The sequence below is a fragment of the Rhamphochromis longiceps genome, linkage group LG5 (assembly GCF_057381845.1).
Source record: "Rhamphochromis longiceps isolate RC_006_pf linkage group LG5, R_longiceps_female_GT1.1, whole genome shotgun sequence".
Taxonomy (NCBI): Eukaryota; Metazoa; Chordata; class Actinopteri; order Cichliformes; family Cichlidae; genus Rhamphochromis; species Rhamphochromis longiceps.
The window spans coordinates 31,738,462-31,757,501 of NC_140561.1; the positions used below are offsets into that span (position 1 = coordinate 31,738,462).

General features: G+C 39.2%; 1 protein-coding gene across 1 annotated transcript; it reads right to left on the minus strand.

Annotated features, from left to right (window-relative positions):
- Nucleotides 1-6,481: 6,481 nt before the first annotated feature.
- On the minus strand, nucleotides 6,482-18,953 carry rem1 (RAS (RAD and GEM)-like GTP-binding 1). The gene is made up of 5 exons (XM_085407222.1): nucleotides 18,691-18,953; nucleotides 15,118-15,497; nucleotides 11,888-11,970; nucleotides 9,643-9,862; nucleotides 6,482-9,537 (listed from the first exon to the last, which is right to left on the minus strand). The coding sequence occupies exons 2-5, from the start codon at nucleotides 15,461-15,463 to the stop codon at nucleotides 9,260-9,262; spliced, it is 927 nt and encodes a 308-aa protein (XP_085263348.1). The 5' UTR covers nucleotides 15,464-15,497; nucleotides 18,691-18,953; the 3' UTR covers nucleotides 6,482-9,259.
- Between the last annotated feature and the right edge of the window lie 87 nt (nucleotides 18,954-19,040).

Below are 19,040 nucleotides of genomic sequence, written 5' to 3' on the forward strand. Positions count from 1 at the left end.
AATGAAAAACATAAAGTAAATCTGACTTCTTTGTTTGTGTATTGCTTTTACAAACTCGTGTATTTAAAGAGAAATGCACCTTTTTCAGTTTAAAGTGTGTAAATTCTTACCATTAGAGGTCACAAGATTACAAACTGCAGTCCACTGATTTCTGTTTTCTTACCGCCTAGCTATAATGGCTCTTGTAGGAAAAATGTGCTTTAGTCAGCAAAAAACAAGAAAACAAGAACAAACAAATAAACAAACAAACAAAAAAATGGACTCAATAGCCATATTTTGCAGTATGCGTTTTTACCCCCAAGTCACCGCAAAAACTGGGGTTCCTCAGATCTGTCCTATCATATTTTTTTTGTTTAGGTCTGCAAGGTTGTCAGTTAGCTGTTTACCTTAATATGCCAGGTGAGTCTCATCTATTTACTCTAGAGGAGGCTCTAAAACGTTTTAAAAGGAGTCTAATGCCAGTCAAATACACTGTTCTACTTCACATGTTGTTGAGGATATCCTTAAATGTTCTGTTGGTAAGCCCCACTTTTTTCCACTGTTAGCTGCTGTTAGCCAGCATTACTGAAAATGTCTTTCAAGTGGATCTAACGCGGTTGAACTTGACACTAACTTAATAAACTCTCATACTGTATGAGAATGTGGTCAAACTATTTATTTATCAGAAGGAAAGAGTTATTTTTAGGACACTCGAGTCTAACATTAGCTGACATAAAGTCATAACCTGCTGTGTTGGGGGGTTCTTGGGGCCCTATCCTCGGCTTGCCGCAGGGTCAGTTGCCCGCTGCCTGTAGTCCCCTGGCACTCATGCCTTTTGCTGTGGGAGCTCCATCTGGGACGGATTGATTAGTGATTGATTAATCATCAAGGAACTGACCTTCCAGCCCATTGTTCATTCAGTAGTGCTAGTTTCAGTCACTGTGCAATGTATTGTTTATAAGGTTGGGAAACCTGCAGTCAGATTAGACTAAAGAAGTCACTTGGATGAGTTATGAAATGTTTCTCCCACTGAAAACACTGCATCAAGATGGCATTTCCTTACCTGGATGATTGAGCATGCATCAAGACGTCTGGGACCTTCCTTTCCCTTGGCTTCCCTGGGGTGGACACGTTTGTCATTAGGACATGTGGCCTCAGATCTTCAGCTTACTTGGGGTCCGTCGGCATCCGGTTTCTTGTGGGTCTTTTGTTTCATCCCCCATCCCCTTCTTTTCTGTCCTTTTTTCCATCCCCCCTTTCCCCTGTTGTCTTCTATCTTTTGCCAATCTGGCCTTTATTCCTTGTCTGCTCCAGCATAATATCCACACAGATAATAACACCAATAATAGAAATTAAATAATTAATTAAACAAAAACAATTAAAAACACTATGGTGCTCCTCTTGGGAAAGTAAATAAGTTTGGCTCAACAAAGCATTCAGACCATGATTCTGCTTGCTACAACTGATGGACAGGTAAAAAACAAAAACAAAAAAGATGTAGGGGCGGGGCCATATGGCAGGTTCCAGGAACTGGGTTACATGTATGTCATCAGTTTGCTAGAAGTAATTACAAAACTTTTTTTTATCCCCCCCAAAAACAACAAAAAAACCCAAAAACCAACAACTCAAAAAATGGCTGAGTACATCTTTAAAGAAAACAACATTCAGCCTCCAGGTGGAGCCACAGTATCATGAAGCTAAACTGCAGTCAGTTTACATTCCTGTAGATCTTCATCGTGTCACAGTGAATAAAGAGGCAGAGTTACAGGACTGATGTCTGCACACTGAACCAGAGACATGGACACATACAGAGTGGAAACTGTTCAGTTTAAATAAACACAGGCGAGTGCTTGATTTTCTCTCTTTTGTACTCCATGTCGGCAAATCAAACGCACCTCAAAGGGTCTGAAATGTTTGAAATGGTATTAAGAATAAGCCTGAGGTCAGTGGCAGCGTGTTAAGGTGCAGATATACCCACAGAGGGTTTCTCTCAGTCTGTGACATTCAGGTTTGCCTGTTGCTCAGCAATTAGCCATGTACAGTGTTTCATGATTTTACAGGTAAAAGAACAAAGGGCCGAGCAGAGACTATTTTACTCATCATAGCTCATCAGAGACTTTAAAGGCGGGATGCCTTAGCCACATGTTAACACATTAGATGCCTTTTAGCAACATGTCGGTATGTAGGGTTTAGATTGCGACCCAAAAATGTGATCTTTTCCTAAACCAAAACAAGTAGATGTAACCCACCTAGATGATAAGTGCAAAAGCAATATTAAGACACTTGAGGCATAATATGTGGTGTGCTGGTTCGCTGCACTGTTTCAGCCTCTGTCACTCTGGCTGACTCCTTATGTGGGCGTCATCTGTTTTTGCTGGTGGTGGACCTATTATGCATGCTTGGGATTTCTCCTGTTACAAGTGTAAGTACAAAGATAAGTGTCTACTGGTAGACACTTATCTTAAACATGACCAAAGCTTTAAATAATGACATCAGTGCAAGTACAAGTAATAAGCTAGCTACAGGGAGGGACGCAAGACAGTTTACTTTAAGTGCCGGTCCCAAGACTAGATAAATAAGGAAGGTTACATCAGGAATGGCATCCGTCATAAAATCTTTGCCAAATCAAACATGAGGATGCTAAGATTTTCTTTGGGGGTGACCAGGATGGATAAGATTAGAAATAAGTACATCAGAGGCGAGGGGTCAGCTCAGGTTGAGGATTTTGGAGACAATGTTCAAGAGGGAAGGCTGAGATGGTTTGGACATGTGCAGAGGAGGGATAGTGGATATATTGGGGAAAGAATAGTAAATATGGAGCTGCCAGGCAGGAGGAAAAGAGAAAGACCACAGACAAGCGCCATAGATGTAGTGAAGGAGGACATGGGGAATGTTGGTGTGACAGGCGAGGATGCTGGGAATAGGTAAGATGGAGGCAGATGATCCACTGTAGTGACCAGTGTTGGTCAAGTTACTTGAAAAAAGAAATCAGTATCTAATTACTGATTACATCCCACCAAAAGTAATCCCGTTACTTTACTGATTACTTATTTTCAAAAGTAATTAATTACTTAGTTACTTAGTTACTTTTTAAAAACATAATTCACAACCTGAATAGGTGATAAAGCAATAGATCTTTTAGCCCAATTCTACTTTTTCTGCATAATCCATCATACAAAATGTAATCAAATGGAAACGTCTCTTTTTTTCCATCTACACCAAGCGGTGCAAGACCAAAGCTAGGAAGATTATGATGGACCTCTCCCATCCCAACAATGGACTCTTCTCACTGTTGAGGTCTGGGAAGCGCTTCCGCTTCCTTAAGGCCAAAACAGAGACAATGGAGCTTCTTCCCCCAGGCTATTCGGGCCCTGAACCAGGTGTAGGACTGGACTCTCCCACACACATCACATCACCACACGCACTCTGGTTTTTCTTCATGCACACTTCCTATAATTTACTGTAAATTTCTAAGTTAAATCTGTAAATTTTGTAAATACTGTAAAACCACTGTCATCTAATGGTCGGGCATTGGATTGCACAGCTACAAGCATTTCACCTCATGTCATACTGTGTATGGTTGTGTGTGTGACAAATAAAATTTGAATTTTAAAACTTGTTTTATTAGTTTTAATCTTTTAACCTCTTAAGCCCCAACGCCCCCTGATACGGGGCAAAAGGCAGGAGATCAGTTAGGCTTGCGGCTTAAGAGGTTAACTTTATGCATCAAGCAAAAATTTAATTATATGCAACATTCTCTGACTTGAAGAAATTAGTTTAACATTTAAACCTATTTTCTGCACATTCCAGCACATAAAATAAAATATTTTTTTTGTGTTTACACTCAGTCTTTCAAATAGATGCAAGTAAAACACAGCAGAAAATAAATAAAATCAAAGACTAGCGGTCCTGTTGCTCTGTTTTCACCTGTAAAGCAGGAGTGGGGTAGGCGGAGGTTTACCCTGGTGCAGGTGTGCCACAGCGGTCAGTGGAAGAATCCGTGAGTTTCTCTGTGAATTTCCCATTACGTGGTAGCGCACTCGAAGCTTGTTTAGGGGGGCTTTTTTCGCTGTAAAAAGAAGTTTTCTTCCCAAGCACAACGGACGCTAATGTTTTTGTCACTTTTTATGGAATCTAACTCAAAGTAAGCTCAGTACTTCCACGCTTCAAACGCTGCATGCTCAAACTCTCTCCTCCACTCTTTATATTATCCATTGTTGATCTGCACACAGCTGTTGTCACGAATGTCGCTCTCGCTTACGTCACTGTCATGAGACATTCTCGCAAAAAAATCACGGTTTTAGTAACGCAGTAACGCAGCGTTCCTACGGGAAAGTAACGGTAATCTAATTACCGTTTTTGCAATAGTAATCCCTTACTTTACTCATTACTTGAAAAAAGTAATCGGATTACAGTAACGCTGCCCATCTCTGGTAGTGACCACTAAAGGGAGCAGCTGAAAAAAGTACATGCACACGTATTCTCTGAGTGAAAATCTTAAGCTTCAGGATACTCAAAGTGCTTAAGTTTTGGACAGTTTTTGTCTATTGTTGGTTCTGTACAATGTAAATGAGTGGGAATATTCGTCATATAGCCACGTGTTTCTCTACTACTCTGGAAGAATTTAGGAATAAAAACTGATGGCGCTAGATATAAGCATAATAAGTCACTTTAAAGTTTCTATTCATAACAGATTCGGGAGGGAGTTGAACTCACAGTTCAGTCTGGTCCTCCTCCACTGAGAGGATGTTTACACCTCATTGTGTGTGTGGTGTGTGTGTGTGTGTGTGGTGTGTGTGCGCCTGGGAGCATGAGTGTGTGTATGTGTCATCCGGGTTGAGCAGAGTCATGCATTCTTTCCATTACCCTCATCAAATCAATGTTCAACAGCCCTCCTCCATCTACTGTCCCTGTACAGCTGCAGTGTGCGAGTGAGTGTGTGTATTTGTGTAAATGTATGTCACTGGAATGCTTGATCAATAAACAGATAGGATATTTGATCAGGAAAAACTGGGACGACCGCCCTGTCGATGTGGGTTCCAGATAAACTGCTGTTGATGGAAAGCTGCTTGATGTTATTTCACAGCATGTCGGCTTCAATTCTGTGAATTTTTTAGTGACTGGTTCATTATTCTTACTTTTCTTTGAGCATCGCCAACAGTCTGTGATCTTTAGCTTTGAGAGAAATACCTCAGCAGTGACTCAATAGCATTTTACACCAGGATAAACAGTAAAAACTCAAACTTGTGTTTAGTGCTAAATAGCAAAGTGCTACACATTCGTGATGTGCGGCATGATAAAAAGTTATGAATAATTAGTCCTCACCATATCTCACATACCTCATAGTACCATATTTTCGGTGCTGTCAGACTACAGGCTTTCTTCTGGTTTCTAGAGTTTATTAAAGAAGGAAGGACGCAGAACTTTCAGCTTTCACGCCCCTCGTCTGTGGAACCAGCTGTCAGGAAACAGACACCCTCTCTAATTTTAAGATCGACTCAAAGCTTTACTTTTTGATAAAGCTCATAGTTACCGATTAGGTGACCCTGAACCCATCCTTTAGTTATGCTGCCAAAGACAGTTTTTTCTTTTTGTAATAATGTTTTTTGAACACTACTTTTATTTTGCAGGATTTTAGCCAAAGGAAAATTTGAATAACAGTGTAGTATGTCTATGCTTCAGGACTTCATGTGATGCACTGATAACTTCTTTTCCCCTCTCCTCACCTCTTCTTTCTCTTGTTTTTCTTTCCCTTCACCCTCCAGCTGTTTGCTGCAGAGAACCCCCCCTCCCTGAGACGGTTATAGGGACTTTTCCTGTTAATAGGGAGTTTTTCCTTCCTACTATTGCAAAGTGCTCAGTCATAGGGTCTTTACCTTATGGTATAAAACAACCAGAGGTGACAGTTGTTGTGATTTGGTGCTGTATAAATAAAACTGAATTGACTTGAACTGATTCAATGAAAATTGCCTTTGGTGTGATAAAATGACCTACTCTAGTGCCATCCTTTTATTCTGGAACACCACAAGAGTAGCTTTGCATGAGTCACAGTTAAAAAATATAACTAAAACCTTCCTTTGAATGGCCAATATTTAGAAATATGACAATGTGTAGCAACCTAATTTTTAAGTTTTATTTTTTAAGCTTAAATCTTTTAGTAAATCTTACAGTAAAACCTGATTAAAGGAGTTGAATATATGTCGCTGAGACGGTGAAGTTCAGAGGTGTCAAACATATGGCCCTGTACGATAGACTTATATCCATCCTGCATGATAATTTCATATGTCAGTTATTAATGACCTGTCGGTATCTGGGAACCGAATCTTCAGCCCTGCTTTGAGTAGCAGAGATGCAGAAATGTGTGCATGTAGCACAGAGCCATGGCTCAGTGTCTGAGTGTTTAAATGAGTCTCACAGGCCTGAATGTGCGCTTGAAGCCATTTTTAATTCTTAATTTGCTTGATCTGCTGCTCACCACAAACAAGCACAACATTTTGGACTTTTAACTGTATTTTCATAAGTTTTCAGCTTTTCCTACTTATAAAAAACTTCCTAATGGTTATTCATACTATTCAAAGTAATTAAGCAATAAACAATTAACCTGTTGAACCCCAATCTCTGTACCTCTCTGAGGCGAGAGGGAGAACATCTGGTTTAACACGATATACTGCTGGATCTGTTATCTAAATATAGACATGTGTGGTATTGACAGAAATGTCAGAATATCAGCTAAAAGCTCACAAAACCATTTCAACAACCGCTGAACAGCTAAAACAGCAAACAATTAAAGTCCAAACAGATTCTACAAAAAGATGTAAACACAAAGTGCGAACCAACAGCAAAAGAAGACCACAACTACACTTCACGTTTGAAAAACATTGTAATGAATTACCTGAATTTGACCATGATAAAAAGTGCACTTCCTGCATAGCTCTCTGTTTGCTTTGAGACCAGTTTTCCATAAGAGATCTCTATTTCGTGCATTATTTGCTTGCTTATTACCACTCTACTGTTGTGTACAGTGATGTTGGCCACTGTTTTTTGTTTTTCCGCCTCCAAAAATGACCTCTGACAAAAGATTTTGCAATTCAATTTCAAGGAAATTTCAACTTTTACAAATTATGTCAAACCGCAAAATGCTTAGCTATTTGAATAATAAAACCTCTGTAACTTTGTGAAAAACAGAAAAATTTCTCTTGTTCACTTTTTACTGTAAAATTCATTTTTTATGAGTACAGTTAAAAAAAAGACGAAAAACAACAACAACAACAAACTGGACAGTCTGGGCAATTAGCTGCAGGAACTATTTCTGTAATTTTATTTTTTTTTATTACAATGTAAGTCCAAAGAGTCAAGCTGACAGATGTTTTGATTTGTCACAGCAGGCTTTCATTTATCGTGTAGAAAAAGAGCCCAACTTATGATCAAAGTGGGCTGTATGTGGCCTGTAAAGTGTAAAGTGGTTTTAGAGTTTTTCAGGCCTTTGTCTATGTGTAGTAGCTGTGCACTGTCACCAGGGGGCAGTGTCAAAAATATGTGGGACAACTGATCCCTTAAATTAGCTCCTGAAGTAAAATATTGTTTTTGTCTTTGTTGTTGCTCTCTCTCCATTACAACCTGCTTTTCAACCAGTCAATATATATATTTTTTGGAGGCTTGCATGCAGGTACATCCGTGTTGGTTGCATATTCATAATCCTTCATGTCTGTCTTACTTGTGCTCACAACATTCATATTTTAACAGTGGAAACTGGGAGTTGCTGTAAGTACTGTGTGTTTCCAGCAGGTAGATGTTAGGTTCAATCCCATAAAAAGTCACCATCCCAAACACTCACCTGCTTTATGTCAACCATACAGAGATGTCAAGATGTGACTGTGTCGTCATGGCGACCTCTCAGTAAACAAACTCTTCTTCAATGGGCCACAGCTCACCAAGACAACAGTAAATATCCAGCAGGCCTGACAGTGTGTTTATGTGAAGTGAAACACAGATTTGATCCCTGGGTCTCCTGCAAAGAAAAGATTTTAACTGGAGGGAAAGAATAAATCGGATGAGAATATTTAACTAGTATATTTCAAAATAAATGAAACTGTACACTCTGAAAACAAATATGAAACTGCGTACACTGTGTGTGTGTGTGTCCTTTGCTTTTTCAAATTTAACCTGTAACCCAACAAAATGTTAGTTAATGTTAGTTTATGATGCGCCAGTGCTTGGCTTACGCTAGTTAACTGAAATTGCTAATGTTAGCAGCTTATATTAGATGAGAAAGCAGAAGAGCCAAATTCTGAACAAATTTCAGGTATTAAGAAGCAAATCCGGAGATTGGCGCTTAAAATGCCAATCATCCATCCACCATTCATGGTGGTTAGATGATTTTAAAAAATCCTTTTCAATTTTAGGGCTTAAAGTTGAGGTGTACCAACACAGGTAATATCTGGTATCTGTTTTCACACCACATCTTCTTATTCAAGTCTGTGAAATTGACTTCTTCACCATGTTTGCAGTGTTGGTGTCCTGTCGGAGGCTTTTAAATTTCCGGTAGAATTGATTGTTGTCTAATAAGACTACACCCTATTCAGTAGGGTGCTGTTGAGTTGGTGAGTGAAAACTCAAATCAGCAGGAATCTACATCTGTGCTATGATGCTACATGTCTTGTGGATTTAGCTTGTTAACTAAGCTGTCTAGCACTCCATTTTCTAACTATGGACATCACTGGTTTCAAAAACCAAGTGACAGTCTGAGTTGATGGCACAGTGGCCACATGCATCCTTTAAAAATAGACACAAAAAGCAGTTAGTAAATTCAAATAATTTTCAAAAAAGGAGTTAACTTGGAAACAAATATGGCATCATCATAAATAATAACATATCAATATCATGTTCTTTGTGAAAAATGTGATTTTGAGATTACAATTCCTTTAAGACTTAATTAAGACTTTATTCTGCACAGTGGGGAACTAAAAACAGTCAAAACCTCAGGAAAACAACACAAGCGACACATGATCCACACACACTGAACACACTATCACAATGAACATTGAACACTTAACTGTTTGGTATCTCAATATTTAAGTCATCTGCTGTTATAGTTCCACAAATGTTAACACCAGATGCTCAAACATGATCAACAGGATCATAGTAACTATGTTACTGTCTGATGTAGTTCACTGCTGAACTTGTCTGGCGCTGCGCGTTAGAATCACCGGAGACTCTAACGTCCTTATTATCACGACCAGAGAGAGCTCTAGTGAGTCAAAAAACTTGCTGGCGGACAAATTCACAGAACGGCCAAGTCGTGGCAGCTCTTGGACCGCACTTTCACTGCCATGCGCTGGTTGTTACGTGCCACCAGTCGGTCCAGGAAGCGCCGGGCCTTACAAGTGAGGCTCTCTTTCCGTTTATAAACGGAGCGCCTGCGTTGAATGGCCTCGGTGCTGTCTCGACGAAGGCGGATCTGTCGGACCACGCCCTCAAATAGCTCGGTCACGTTGTGCTGAAGCGACGCTGACGTCTCAATGAATTTGCAATCAAACACGACTGCACATGCTCGGCCCTCTGGGGATAAATGACACAGACATATTAATATAGTAGCAGGAATTCATTATTAGTACTTTTGTAGTTTTTATTTGTTTTTATGTACGTCTTGCACTTGCACTCCACCTTCCACAGCAACTTCTCTCGATCGGACTAAGTCACTCTTGTTTCCTACGAGGATGATGGGAAGGTTTTCGGCCTGGCGGGTACGTCGGAGCGTGATGCGGAGCTCAGCAGCAGAATCAAAGCTGGAGCGGTCGGTGACCGAGTAGACGATGACGTAAGCACTCCCCACCTTCAGACAGTCATTGTGAGAGGGGCCATCCTCCCCCTCCTGACAGGAAACCTAAACACAGAGAAGGTTGAACCCAGACTTTAAATCAGATGTTATCAGCTTCTTTGTGAATACTCACATAATGAATGCCTACTTCTTAAGCTGCTTGTGCTGGACAAAGTTGTCCAACTTTTTTAGTGACTTACACTGCACACATGTCTGTAGCCCCTGCACTGGTTTAACTCATAATCCTCTACGCATAACCAGAGAGCTATGCAAATGGCCACTATAAATTATACTGCTTTGCAGCTCAAGAATCTTTTTTTAATGGTACCAAGGTAGAAAGAACTTTATTGTACAGGCTTTTTAGTACATTTTAGTACATTTGCAACATGTTTGTTAAATTTAGTCATGAAATTTGCTCCAACAGAACACTTTGTTCTGAATTTCACATTAATGTGAAAAAAACAAACTTACTGACACACGTGTTCATATTATTTGTATTTGTGCACACCTTGAGATGTTTACTTTTTGTGGTAGTTTTTTATCAACCATATCTTATTTCTTTTGGTAAAATTCATTTTGCTGTGTCAAAGCGACAAGTTTATGTTTTAGAGATCCTAAAATAAAACCTTAATCAACATAGGAAAAGTTTGTTTTTAAAAAAAATATTATCATCTCGACACAGTTCCCTACCATTGTTATTGTTTTTTTATGTGGCTGTGAAACCCAGAGATTCAAACACTGTAAATTTCCTGGCCTGCCCTACAGCCTTACTCTGTAACACACGGACACACCGTGGTTTTGAGTTCAGTTTAGTTTCAAACTGTCGCTTAGTTTCCACAATAATTTTTATTTTTTTAAATAAAGTGTAGTGTTTGTAGCATAGTGTTTGTCTGTGAGATTAAACGATTTAAGGAGTTCAGAGCGATCCAAAAAACAACCAAACAATGGAAACATTTGAAACACAGTAATACTGACATCCTCATCTTAATGAACAGATTCACAGAAGCTGGTTGTGCTACCAAATCTGACCCGACTGCAACTAAACACATTTCCTATACATTGCTGGTTTAGTTTGTTTTGTAGGTACACGATGCTATTTTAGTTAGTTTTTGCTTTTTATTTAATTCAGTTTTGTTAATCTCTTAGTTTTATTTTCAGTATTATATCTCTTTTCATTGTGCAGATAACTTGCAGCTGTATTTATCTTTGAATTTTGGAAATCACTGTACCATAATAAGGCTCAATAAGGGCTTTTTGGGTATAGAAAATTGGGATGTCTCAGTTTTCTGCAGCTGAGCTAGTCCAAAACAGAGATCATATTGTTTGTCTCTCCACTTTTAACTGAGAGGTTAAAAGTATCTTTGACTACCCTTTTAATGAAATAGAGGTTAAAACCAATGGAAAAATCTTTTAGAAAAATGTGAAATTCAACAAACAAATCAATGCTGTGGTTAAAAACTTTCTTTCAGCTCAGAACATTCTCCATACTAAAATAATTTTTTTAAACCACTAGATCTGCAAAGGGTTATGCATGCTTTTGTTACCTGTAGACTGGACTACTTTAATGCACTGTATACTAGAGTTAGTCAGTCACTCTTGCTGGTCTGCAATTAGTTCAAAATGCTGCAGCCAGATTAATTACTGGGACAAAAAAGAGAGATCACATTACTCCAGCGTTGGCAGCCTTGCACTGGCTCACTGTGCTCTACAGAATCCAGTGTAAAGTTGCACTATTTATATTTAAAACCTTAAATGGTCACGTGCAGCCATGCTGTATGTGGTAGACATGTTACGTCCCGATCATTAAGCCTACTTCCAGATCACTGGTGCCTTTGCTGTCATTTCAAGACTCTGTAACTGTCTTTAAATATGTTTTTTTTCTCCATCTTTTAGAAACTGCTGATATCTGCAATTTTGGTTAGAGGATATGTTATTTTATGTAAACAGCATGAATGTATGTAGCATGATTTTTTTAGGCTCCTTATTGTTTTTTATGTAAAATCATTTTATTGAAAAGCACTTTTCAATGAGTGATATAAACCAAATGTACTTTCTAGTTTTAGTTACTATATTGATATTAACACAATGTACCAGTTTGTCGTTCTCCCAGTTGTCCATGACGATGAGCGTCGTTTCCTCTCCATCTACTGTCAGTGTCCTCTCATATGTGTCTTCTGTAACATACAATAAATACAAAAAAGACAGGTTTGAGAATTTGCTTTTGAGCTAAACGCTGTGATCGGCATGCTAACGCGCTCACATGTCGGTTTTTATTTTGTTTGGCATTTTAGCGTGTTTGCATGCTGACACTTGCTAATTGGCACTGAAAGTACCGAAGAGCAGCTGTGGCTAAAGGATATCAGCTCCTACAGGGCTGTGAAAAAGTATTTGCCCCTTTGTTGTTGTTGTTTTTTGCTCATTCATTATATTTAAATGTCTCACACCATGAAACTAATTTTAATATTAGACAAAATACAGTTTTTAAAGTACAAAGCTAAACCTATCCAGCCCTGTGTGAAAGTAATTGTCCTCCTTGATAATCAGATTTATCAGTGATTACAGTCAGACCTGTTGACTCAAGAAATTGCTTAAATAAAATCTGTTTAATGAAGTAAAGTAGGCTAAAAGATCAAAACCAATACACCATGCCACCATCAAAAGAAACTCAAGAACACCTGAGAAACAAAGTCCTTCATCTGTCGGTCTAGGAAGGCGTGAAGCCATTTCTAAAGCTTTGGGACTCTATCGATCTGTGGTGAGAGCTAACATCCACAAACGGAGAAACTTCATAGAAGTGACCGGCCTACCAAAATTACTCCAAAAGCAGATCAGCGACTTATCCAGGAGATGACAAAAGAACCCAGAACAACATCTAACAAACCGTAGGCCTCACTTGGCTCAGTTAAGGTCGGAGTTCATGATTCAAAAGTCAGAAAGAGACTAAAAGACATATATGGGAAAACTCTAAGGCAAAAACTACTGCTAATCATAGAGAACACACAGGCTTGTCTCACATCTTGATGGTCCTCAAGACTTTGGGAAAACATTCTCTGGACAAAAGTTGAGCATTTTGGCATAAAAATAACAGCATTTCATAAGAACATCATACCAACAGTCAGACAAATGTGAGGGTAGTGTGGTGTTCTGGGGATGCTTTGCTTCAGGACCTGGACAACTTACCGTAATTGATGGAACCATGAATTCTGCTCTCCATCAGAAATTCCTGAATGAGAATGTCTGGCCATCAAGCTTGCGCCCTGAGACTCAAGTGCAATTGAACAGGACAATGATCAAGAACACACCAGCAAGTGTGGCTTTGTCACAGTCCGGACTTTAATCAGATTGAGCTGCTCAGTCCACGCCGGAAAACCCTCTGCCCTCTTTGAAATTAATGCGTGTGAGCAGCAACACTGATCTATAAAACATAATCTATTGGTTGATATTGAATTAAAGGGCAATGCAGAGAATTGTGCATTTTCAGAAATGCTAGTATATAACCTCTCCTCAACTTCATTTTCATTGGATGCGTGAAAAACTGAGCTGTGTGTCTAGGGTGGACAGTTGTTGCATTTTGCACGTATACAAACATACTGAAGCAGCAGTAAAGAAAGCAAAGAGGAAAAAAATGCAGGCAAAAGTTAGATGTTCAATTAATATGTGTCAAGCTATGCTCAGAAATTAGGCTGTAGGTGAACAAGCTGGAGATTCTCCTGATGGTGTATTTTTTTCTTTTTATGTTTGAAGGGGGAAATAAACTCCCTTGGCTGTTTTTCTTTTTCTTACCAGTAACATTTAGTTTGTCCTCTTTGTCCTATTTGGAACATAAGGCTGCAGAAGCAGTACTGCTTCTTTTTGTGTATGGGTCGCACACACTATGCAACATGAAAGGTGGATAGTGTTACCCTAACATGAGCCTGAACCTGTCCCTCGGTCTCAGTGTTGACTGGACTATAGCGAGATCACCCAAATCTAGTCCAGAGATTTTAGTTTGAACCAAAGTGGAGCACTGACAGAAGCAGCTGAACATCTCTGTTAGCCCTAGAGCTATGACTAAAATAATAAACAACATGGTGGACCAAAAAGAGACAACAATAAGGTAAACCCTGACAGCACAACCCACATAAAAATGAAACAGAAAAAAGCCAAAATGTTAATGTTTCAAAATGTTCTGTATGTTTCGTTGGAATAATACTCTGTAATGTCTGTGCTATGAATTACTCAGAAAAGAAGCCTTTTTGCATTCATCTCTCTAAAAATCAAACAATTACGCACAAATTATATGGATGTTGGAGGCAAATAAAAGATCACTTTGAAAAGATAAAAAAAGGCCAATCAGTGATTAACCAACAACAAAAAACAAAAGTAACAAAACAAAACATGTAAACCCATGGATGTATGACCATTCGCATCACGTCAGACTATCACCTGATCGATGCAGCTTATCAATTATGGCCTGAGGCCAGTCAACACGTGACAGATGATCAATCTCAGGCCAGCCAAGGTTGATCTCACAACAAAGTCAGAGACAGAAAGTGTGTGCTGATCCACCGTGCACTGAGTCTGAGTGTGAAAGATTGTGAAAGCATGGTTAAAAATTGTCTGTGGTTAAGGAATCCTTTTGGCTAATTTCTATTTATACAGAGTCAGTTGTCAGTTAACATATCTGTGGCTTGTGCTAAAGCTTTGCAGCCACCATGAAAAGAAACTCAAGAACAGCAGAGAAACAAAGTCCTTCATCTGTCGGTCTAGGAAGGCGTAAAGCCATTTCTAAAGCTTTGGGACTCTATCGATCTGTGGTGAGAGCTAACATCCACAAACGGAGAAACTTCCTAGGAGTGACTGGCCTAACATATCTGTGGCTTGTGCTAAAACTTTGCAGCATTTTTGATTTGACATTATGGTATTGCGCAGCAAAGGGTAACATACATCTCCATTTGTTCTTATGGGGCTGAGTTAACATCATGAAGTTAGTCTGGGATCATATGAAGACAATGAAAACAAAGAGACTGCTTGAATCCTCTGACAAGTTCTCCAAGAAGACTAGAGGAACCCTACCTGTAAAATACCCTGAATATGTGCACTGAACTGAAATAGTTTATTTTTTTACAATATTGAACAGAAAGAACATCTTTCAAGGTGTTAAGTCCATCATTTTTCGGGAAACTTTAACCCTGTCAACTAAATTAAACAACACCTATACTACTACTACTACTAATAATAATAATTAACTATCTTAACTAACTAAAAACTATGAGTAAGTGTGACGATTTAGATGTAATGACCACCAGGCACTTAAAAAACAAGCACTCATAATGTCCCACCTCCAGGTTGTTCATCCTTGTCTGTTATCCCGGCAAAGATTCCTGCGAGGCTAGTCTTTCCGACTCCATGATCACCAAGCAACACTACTCTGTAAACACAGTCCGAATCACTCTGTGAGTCATCATCAGAGTCTGAACTCCACTGGGCACGGTAATGGAGGGACTTGTCTCCAGGGTGGTAGGACGCTGACTGTCCCAGAGGGGGGTGGTTGCGCTGGGGACGGGGCTGCTCTGGGTTGGGTTGGGTGCTGCTGGGGATCCAAGGCGGTTGCTGGTAAAGGGGATGAACTGGAGTGCTGCCTCGCCTTTGGAGGGGCTCCTTCTCTCTCTGGGTGTTGAGGGTCATGTTCCTACGGTAAAGGCATTAGGACAGGATGGGCCTGAGGGAGGAAATAAGACTGTTAATGGTTCAGAGGAAAATCTGGTCCAAAAAGGTCCTTGCAAACTTTTTCAGAGAGGCAATTTGTTGTCTTTCCCAAATAACCACCTCTGTTTTTGCCACAGTGATGTAGAAATGCGCTCTGTTTTTAGGTTTACACCAGAGAAGGTGGAGAAACACAGCAAGACCTTCATTTGTTTGCTAAAAGCGTAGTCTATTTTTGTGGCATAATGTTAACTACTCTACACTATAAAATGCATAATAAAGCACCAGAGATTTCCTTGTTAAAAAAAAAGGTTAAATAAATAACAGTATTTCAAAAGGAGAGCGTGACTGTGTTCTCCGGATTTCCTGCCTGGTTTTATAGACTGACCTCCACAAGTGTATCCAGAGGGATTGTGGCAGTGACAGCTGGGGAAGTTATGGTGGTCAGGATATATTGTAGAGAGGAAAAAAAGTTTATTTAGTTAATCTGAATTCTCAGAGCTCAGCTGTATTATTGGATTATATGGTGACAAAACGCAGAAACAATATATACAAATTCATCTTTGACTTCATTCATCTTTAATTTCACTGATCGTAGGTTTTAGCAGTAGTGCTTCAGTCTTTAATGAAGATACTATAGACCAGCGGTCCCCAACCTCTTTTGCGCCACGGACCGGTTTATGCCCGACAATATTTTCACGGACCGGCCTTTAAAGTGTCGCGGATAAATACAACAAAATAAAACTAGTACCGGTACCGAAAAAAAGAAAATGTATTCATAACACACGTGAAAAGACCAAGGAAAACGGAGTAAACGATAAAAAACGCTAACAAAATAACGCTGAAAACCGGTAAAAACCCTGAAAACTATACATTTCACACCTGAGCCTCAACTCTCGCGGCCCGGTACCAAACGACTCACGGACCGGTACCGGTCCGAGGCCCGGGGGTTGGGGACCGCTGCTATAGACTACACTTAGACAGTTTATTAGATACACCTAGTACCAGATTGAACTTCCATTTTTGCCTAACTAGGTAGGCTGTGCTGTTTTAACAATGCTCGGTACTAAGAGGCCTAAGTGTGCAAAGAAAAACGCCCCTTATACCATCACAACCCTACTACCACCAGCATAAACTGGTAATACAAAGCAGTATGGATGTATGGTTTTTATATTGTTTACGCCAAATTCATCCAAAAGTCGTAGCAGAAACCCTGATTCACCGGACAGGAAAATGTTATTCCAGTCTTTTACTCTACAACTTTGGTGAACGTGTGCAAATTTTAGCCTCCATTTCCTCTTCTTAGCTGACAGGTGTGGCACTTGGTGTGGTCTTGTGTTTTTACAGCTCATCTGCTTCAAGATTCAACGGGATGCAAATTTGCATATCATTATAACCAGTGTTTATTTGAGTTGTTTCTCCTCTGACCTCAGACATTAACAAGGTATTTTTGTCCAGAGACCCACAGCTCACTGCATAGTTTCTGTTTTTCAGACCATTCAATCCCTGTAGATAAGTAGTCTCCAAAATACTCAAACTAGCCAATCTGGCACCAACAACCATGCTGCATTAAAGGCACTTAAATGACCTTTCTTCTGATGTTGACTGCTATGTGATTGGCTGATTAGATATTTGAGTGGGTGAAAAGTTGTACCTAATACAATGGACAGTGAATGCATAGAAAGAGCCTACAGATCAGAAAGGTGATGCCAATTCATGAAAACTTCATATCTGGATTTTTTTTTTAATGGCCAGCAGTCACCACTGCTTTGATTTTAAAAAATAAATCTGATTGTATGCTGTATAAAGTGCAGGAGAAAATTAGTTTGCAGCTTACAACATGTGATGATGACAATTTACTTTAAATTAGCCACTGAGCTAATTTAAAGTCTAATTTATGGCAACATGATTTTCATTCAGTAAGTTTTCAAAAGTACTTCGTTCGTTCTCAGTGACGTCCACCCCTCACCCGTGACATGTGGTTTAAAAAAACCTATGATCATGACGGCCCAAAAGCTCACCTTGTTGCTTAAAAATAGGTGTCCACAAATTAGTGAGTGACTTTATAGTGACTATGTCCATCATTTATATACAGGCTATATGTCTGCGTGCAGGTAAATTAAAAGCTGAAAGTACAGTTGATTATTTTTAGGGATTATTAAAAGATTGCAAGGCCATAGAAGGACTCAAAATGTGATAACTTTGCTGTGGACAGATAGCTGCCGAGCTAACCTTAAATAGTGTTTGTTTTAAAGTAGTTTTTTTTTTTTTTTTTTTTTTAATAAATGCATTTTTGAAGTGGTGTCTGAGTGACCTCACTCACTGATTTATGTACAGGAGAAAGCACTTTGCTAGGGAACAACACAACAAATAACATGCCCTTGCCAATTAAGAAATTTGTGAACAATTTGTACAGTGATTGCAGTTTCAGACAAAATTTACACCTTCATTACATTTCCATGTATTCTGTGGTATCACGTATCACTATCATACACAACACTTCATGCATTTCATTCAGTCATGTCATTCTTTGTTAAAAATGAGTTAAAGAAACCCAAAACTTTGTTTAATTTGATTTCTCTGTGAAAACAAATGCATTGAGACAATTAATACTATTATAACAAACATCACAGATGGGAATCAAAATTACAAACCTAAAAACATATAAACTCAAGAAACCTTCTGGAAAATGTCAAACTTAGGTCTCAATTCCAAAATCTAGCTAGAGATCAAAGAAGGAACCAAAAGCGACTTCTCCTATGCACCAGAGACACACAAAAACCCTCCTATAATGAATAATTAACACATTTAAAGGTGCCAAGTACAACAGTTAGTGGTGGTGAAGGCCGGGCAGACCAGGTGAAAGCTGTTGGTTGCAATTAAAAAGTTACAGCATCACCAGTCCCACAAAACGGATAAACTTGAAGCTAAGGATGAGCAGTAACAAATCGCTCATGTAATACATACAATATACAGACCAAATAACTGTACTTGACTAGTTAATAAGAGGTGATGAACAACATTATTTGGTTTTACTTAAAGCAAACCAAACAAACTGAAAGAATGAGAACTATTTCAAACATGATTTTAGCTCTGAAAGTGAAGTTTTTTTGAATGAAATATCTAAAACTCGTTTATTATATGACTAATAGCTAAAAACAGGACAAAACACACAGCATGTCTATAGATAGATAGATAGAGAGACTTACCATATACACTCCATGCACAGCTGCTTCCGTCCAGCTTCAGTAAACAACAGAACTGAACTGAACCCTGTCTCTCTGACTCTGTCAGTGTAACAGTACCCTGGTGCCACAGTAACCCGCCTAGAAAAAAAAAGTTCCACAACAGCGTTAAAAATTCAGCAGTGGAATCACGGTTATCTACCTCCTCCAGTGTGTGTGTATGTGTGTGTGTCTCAGAGTGACAGCAGAGGAGAAACAGATATCTGAGGAGGGAGTGTGTGTGTGTGTGTGTGTGTGTGTGTGCGCGTTTGAGAGAGAGAGTTTTATCAGTGTGGAGGGCAGGCGGTTTAGGAAAACATTTTGGTCACTTCCTG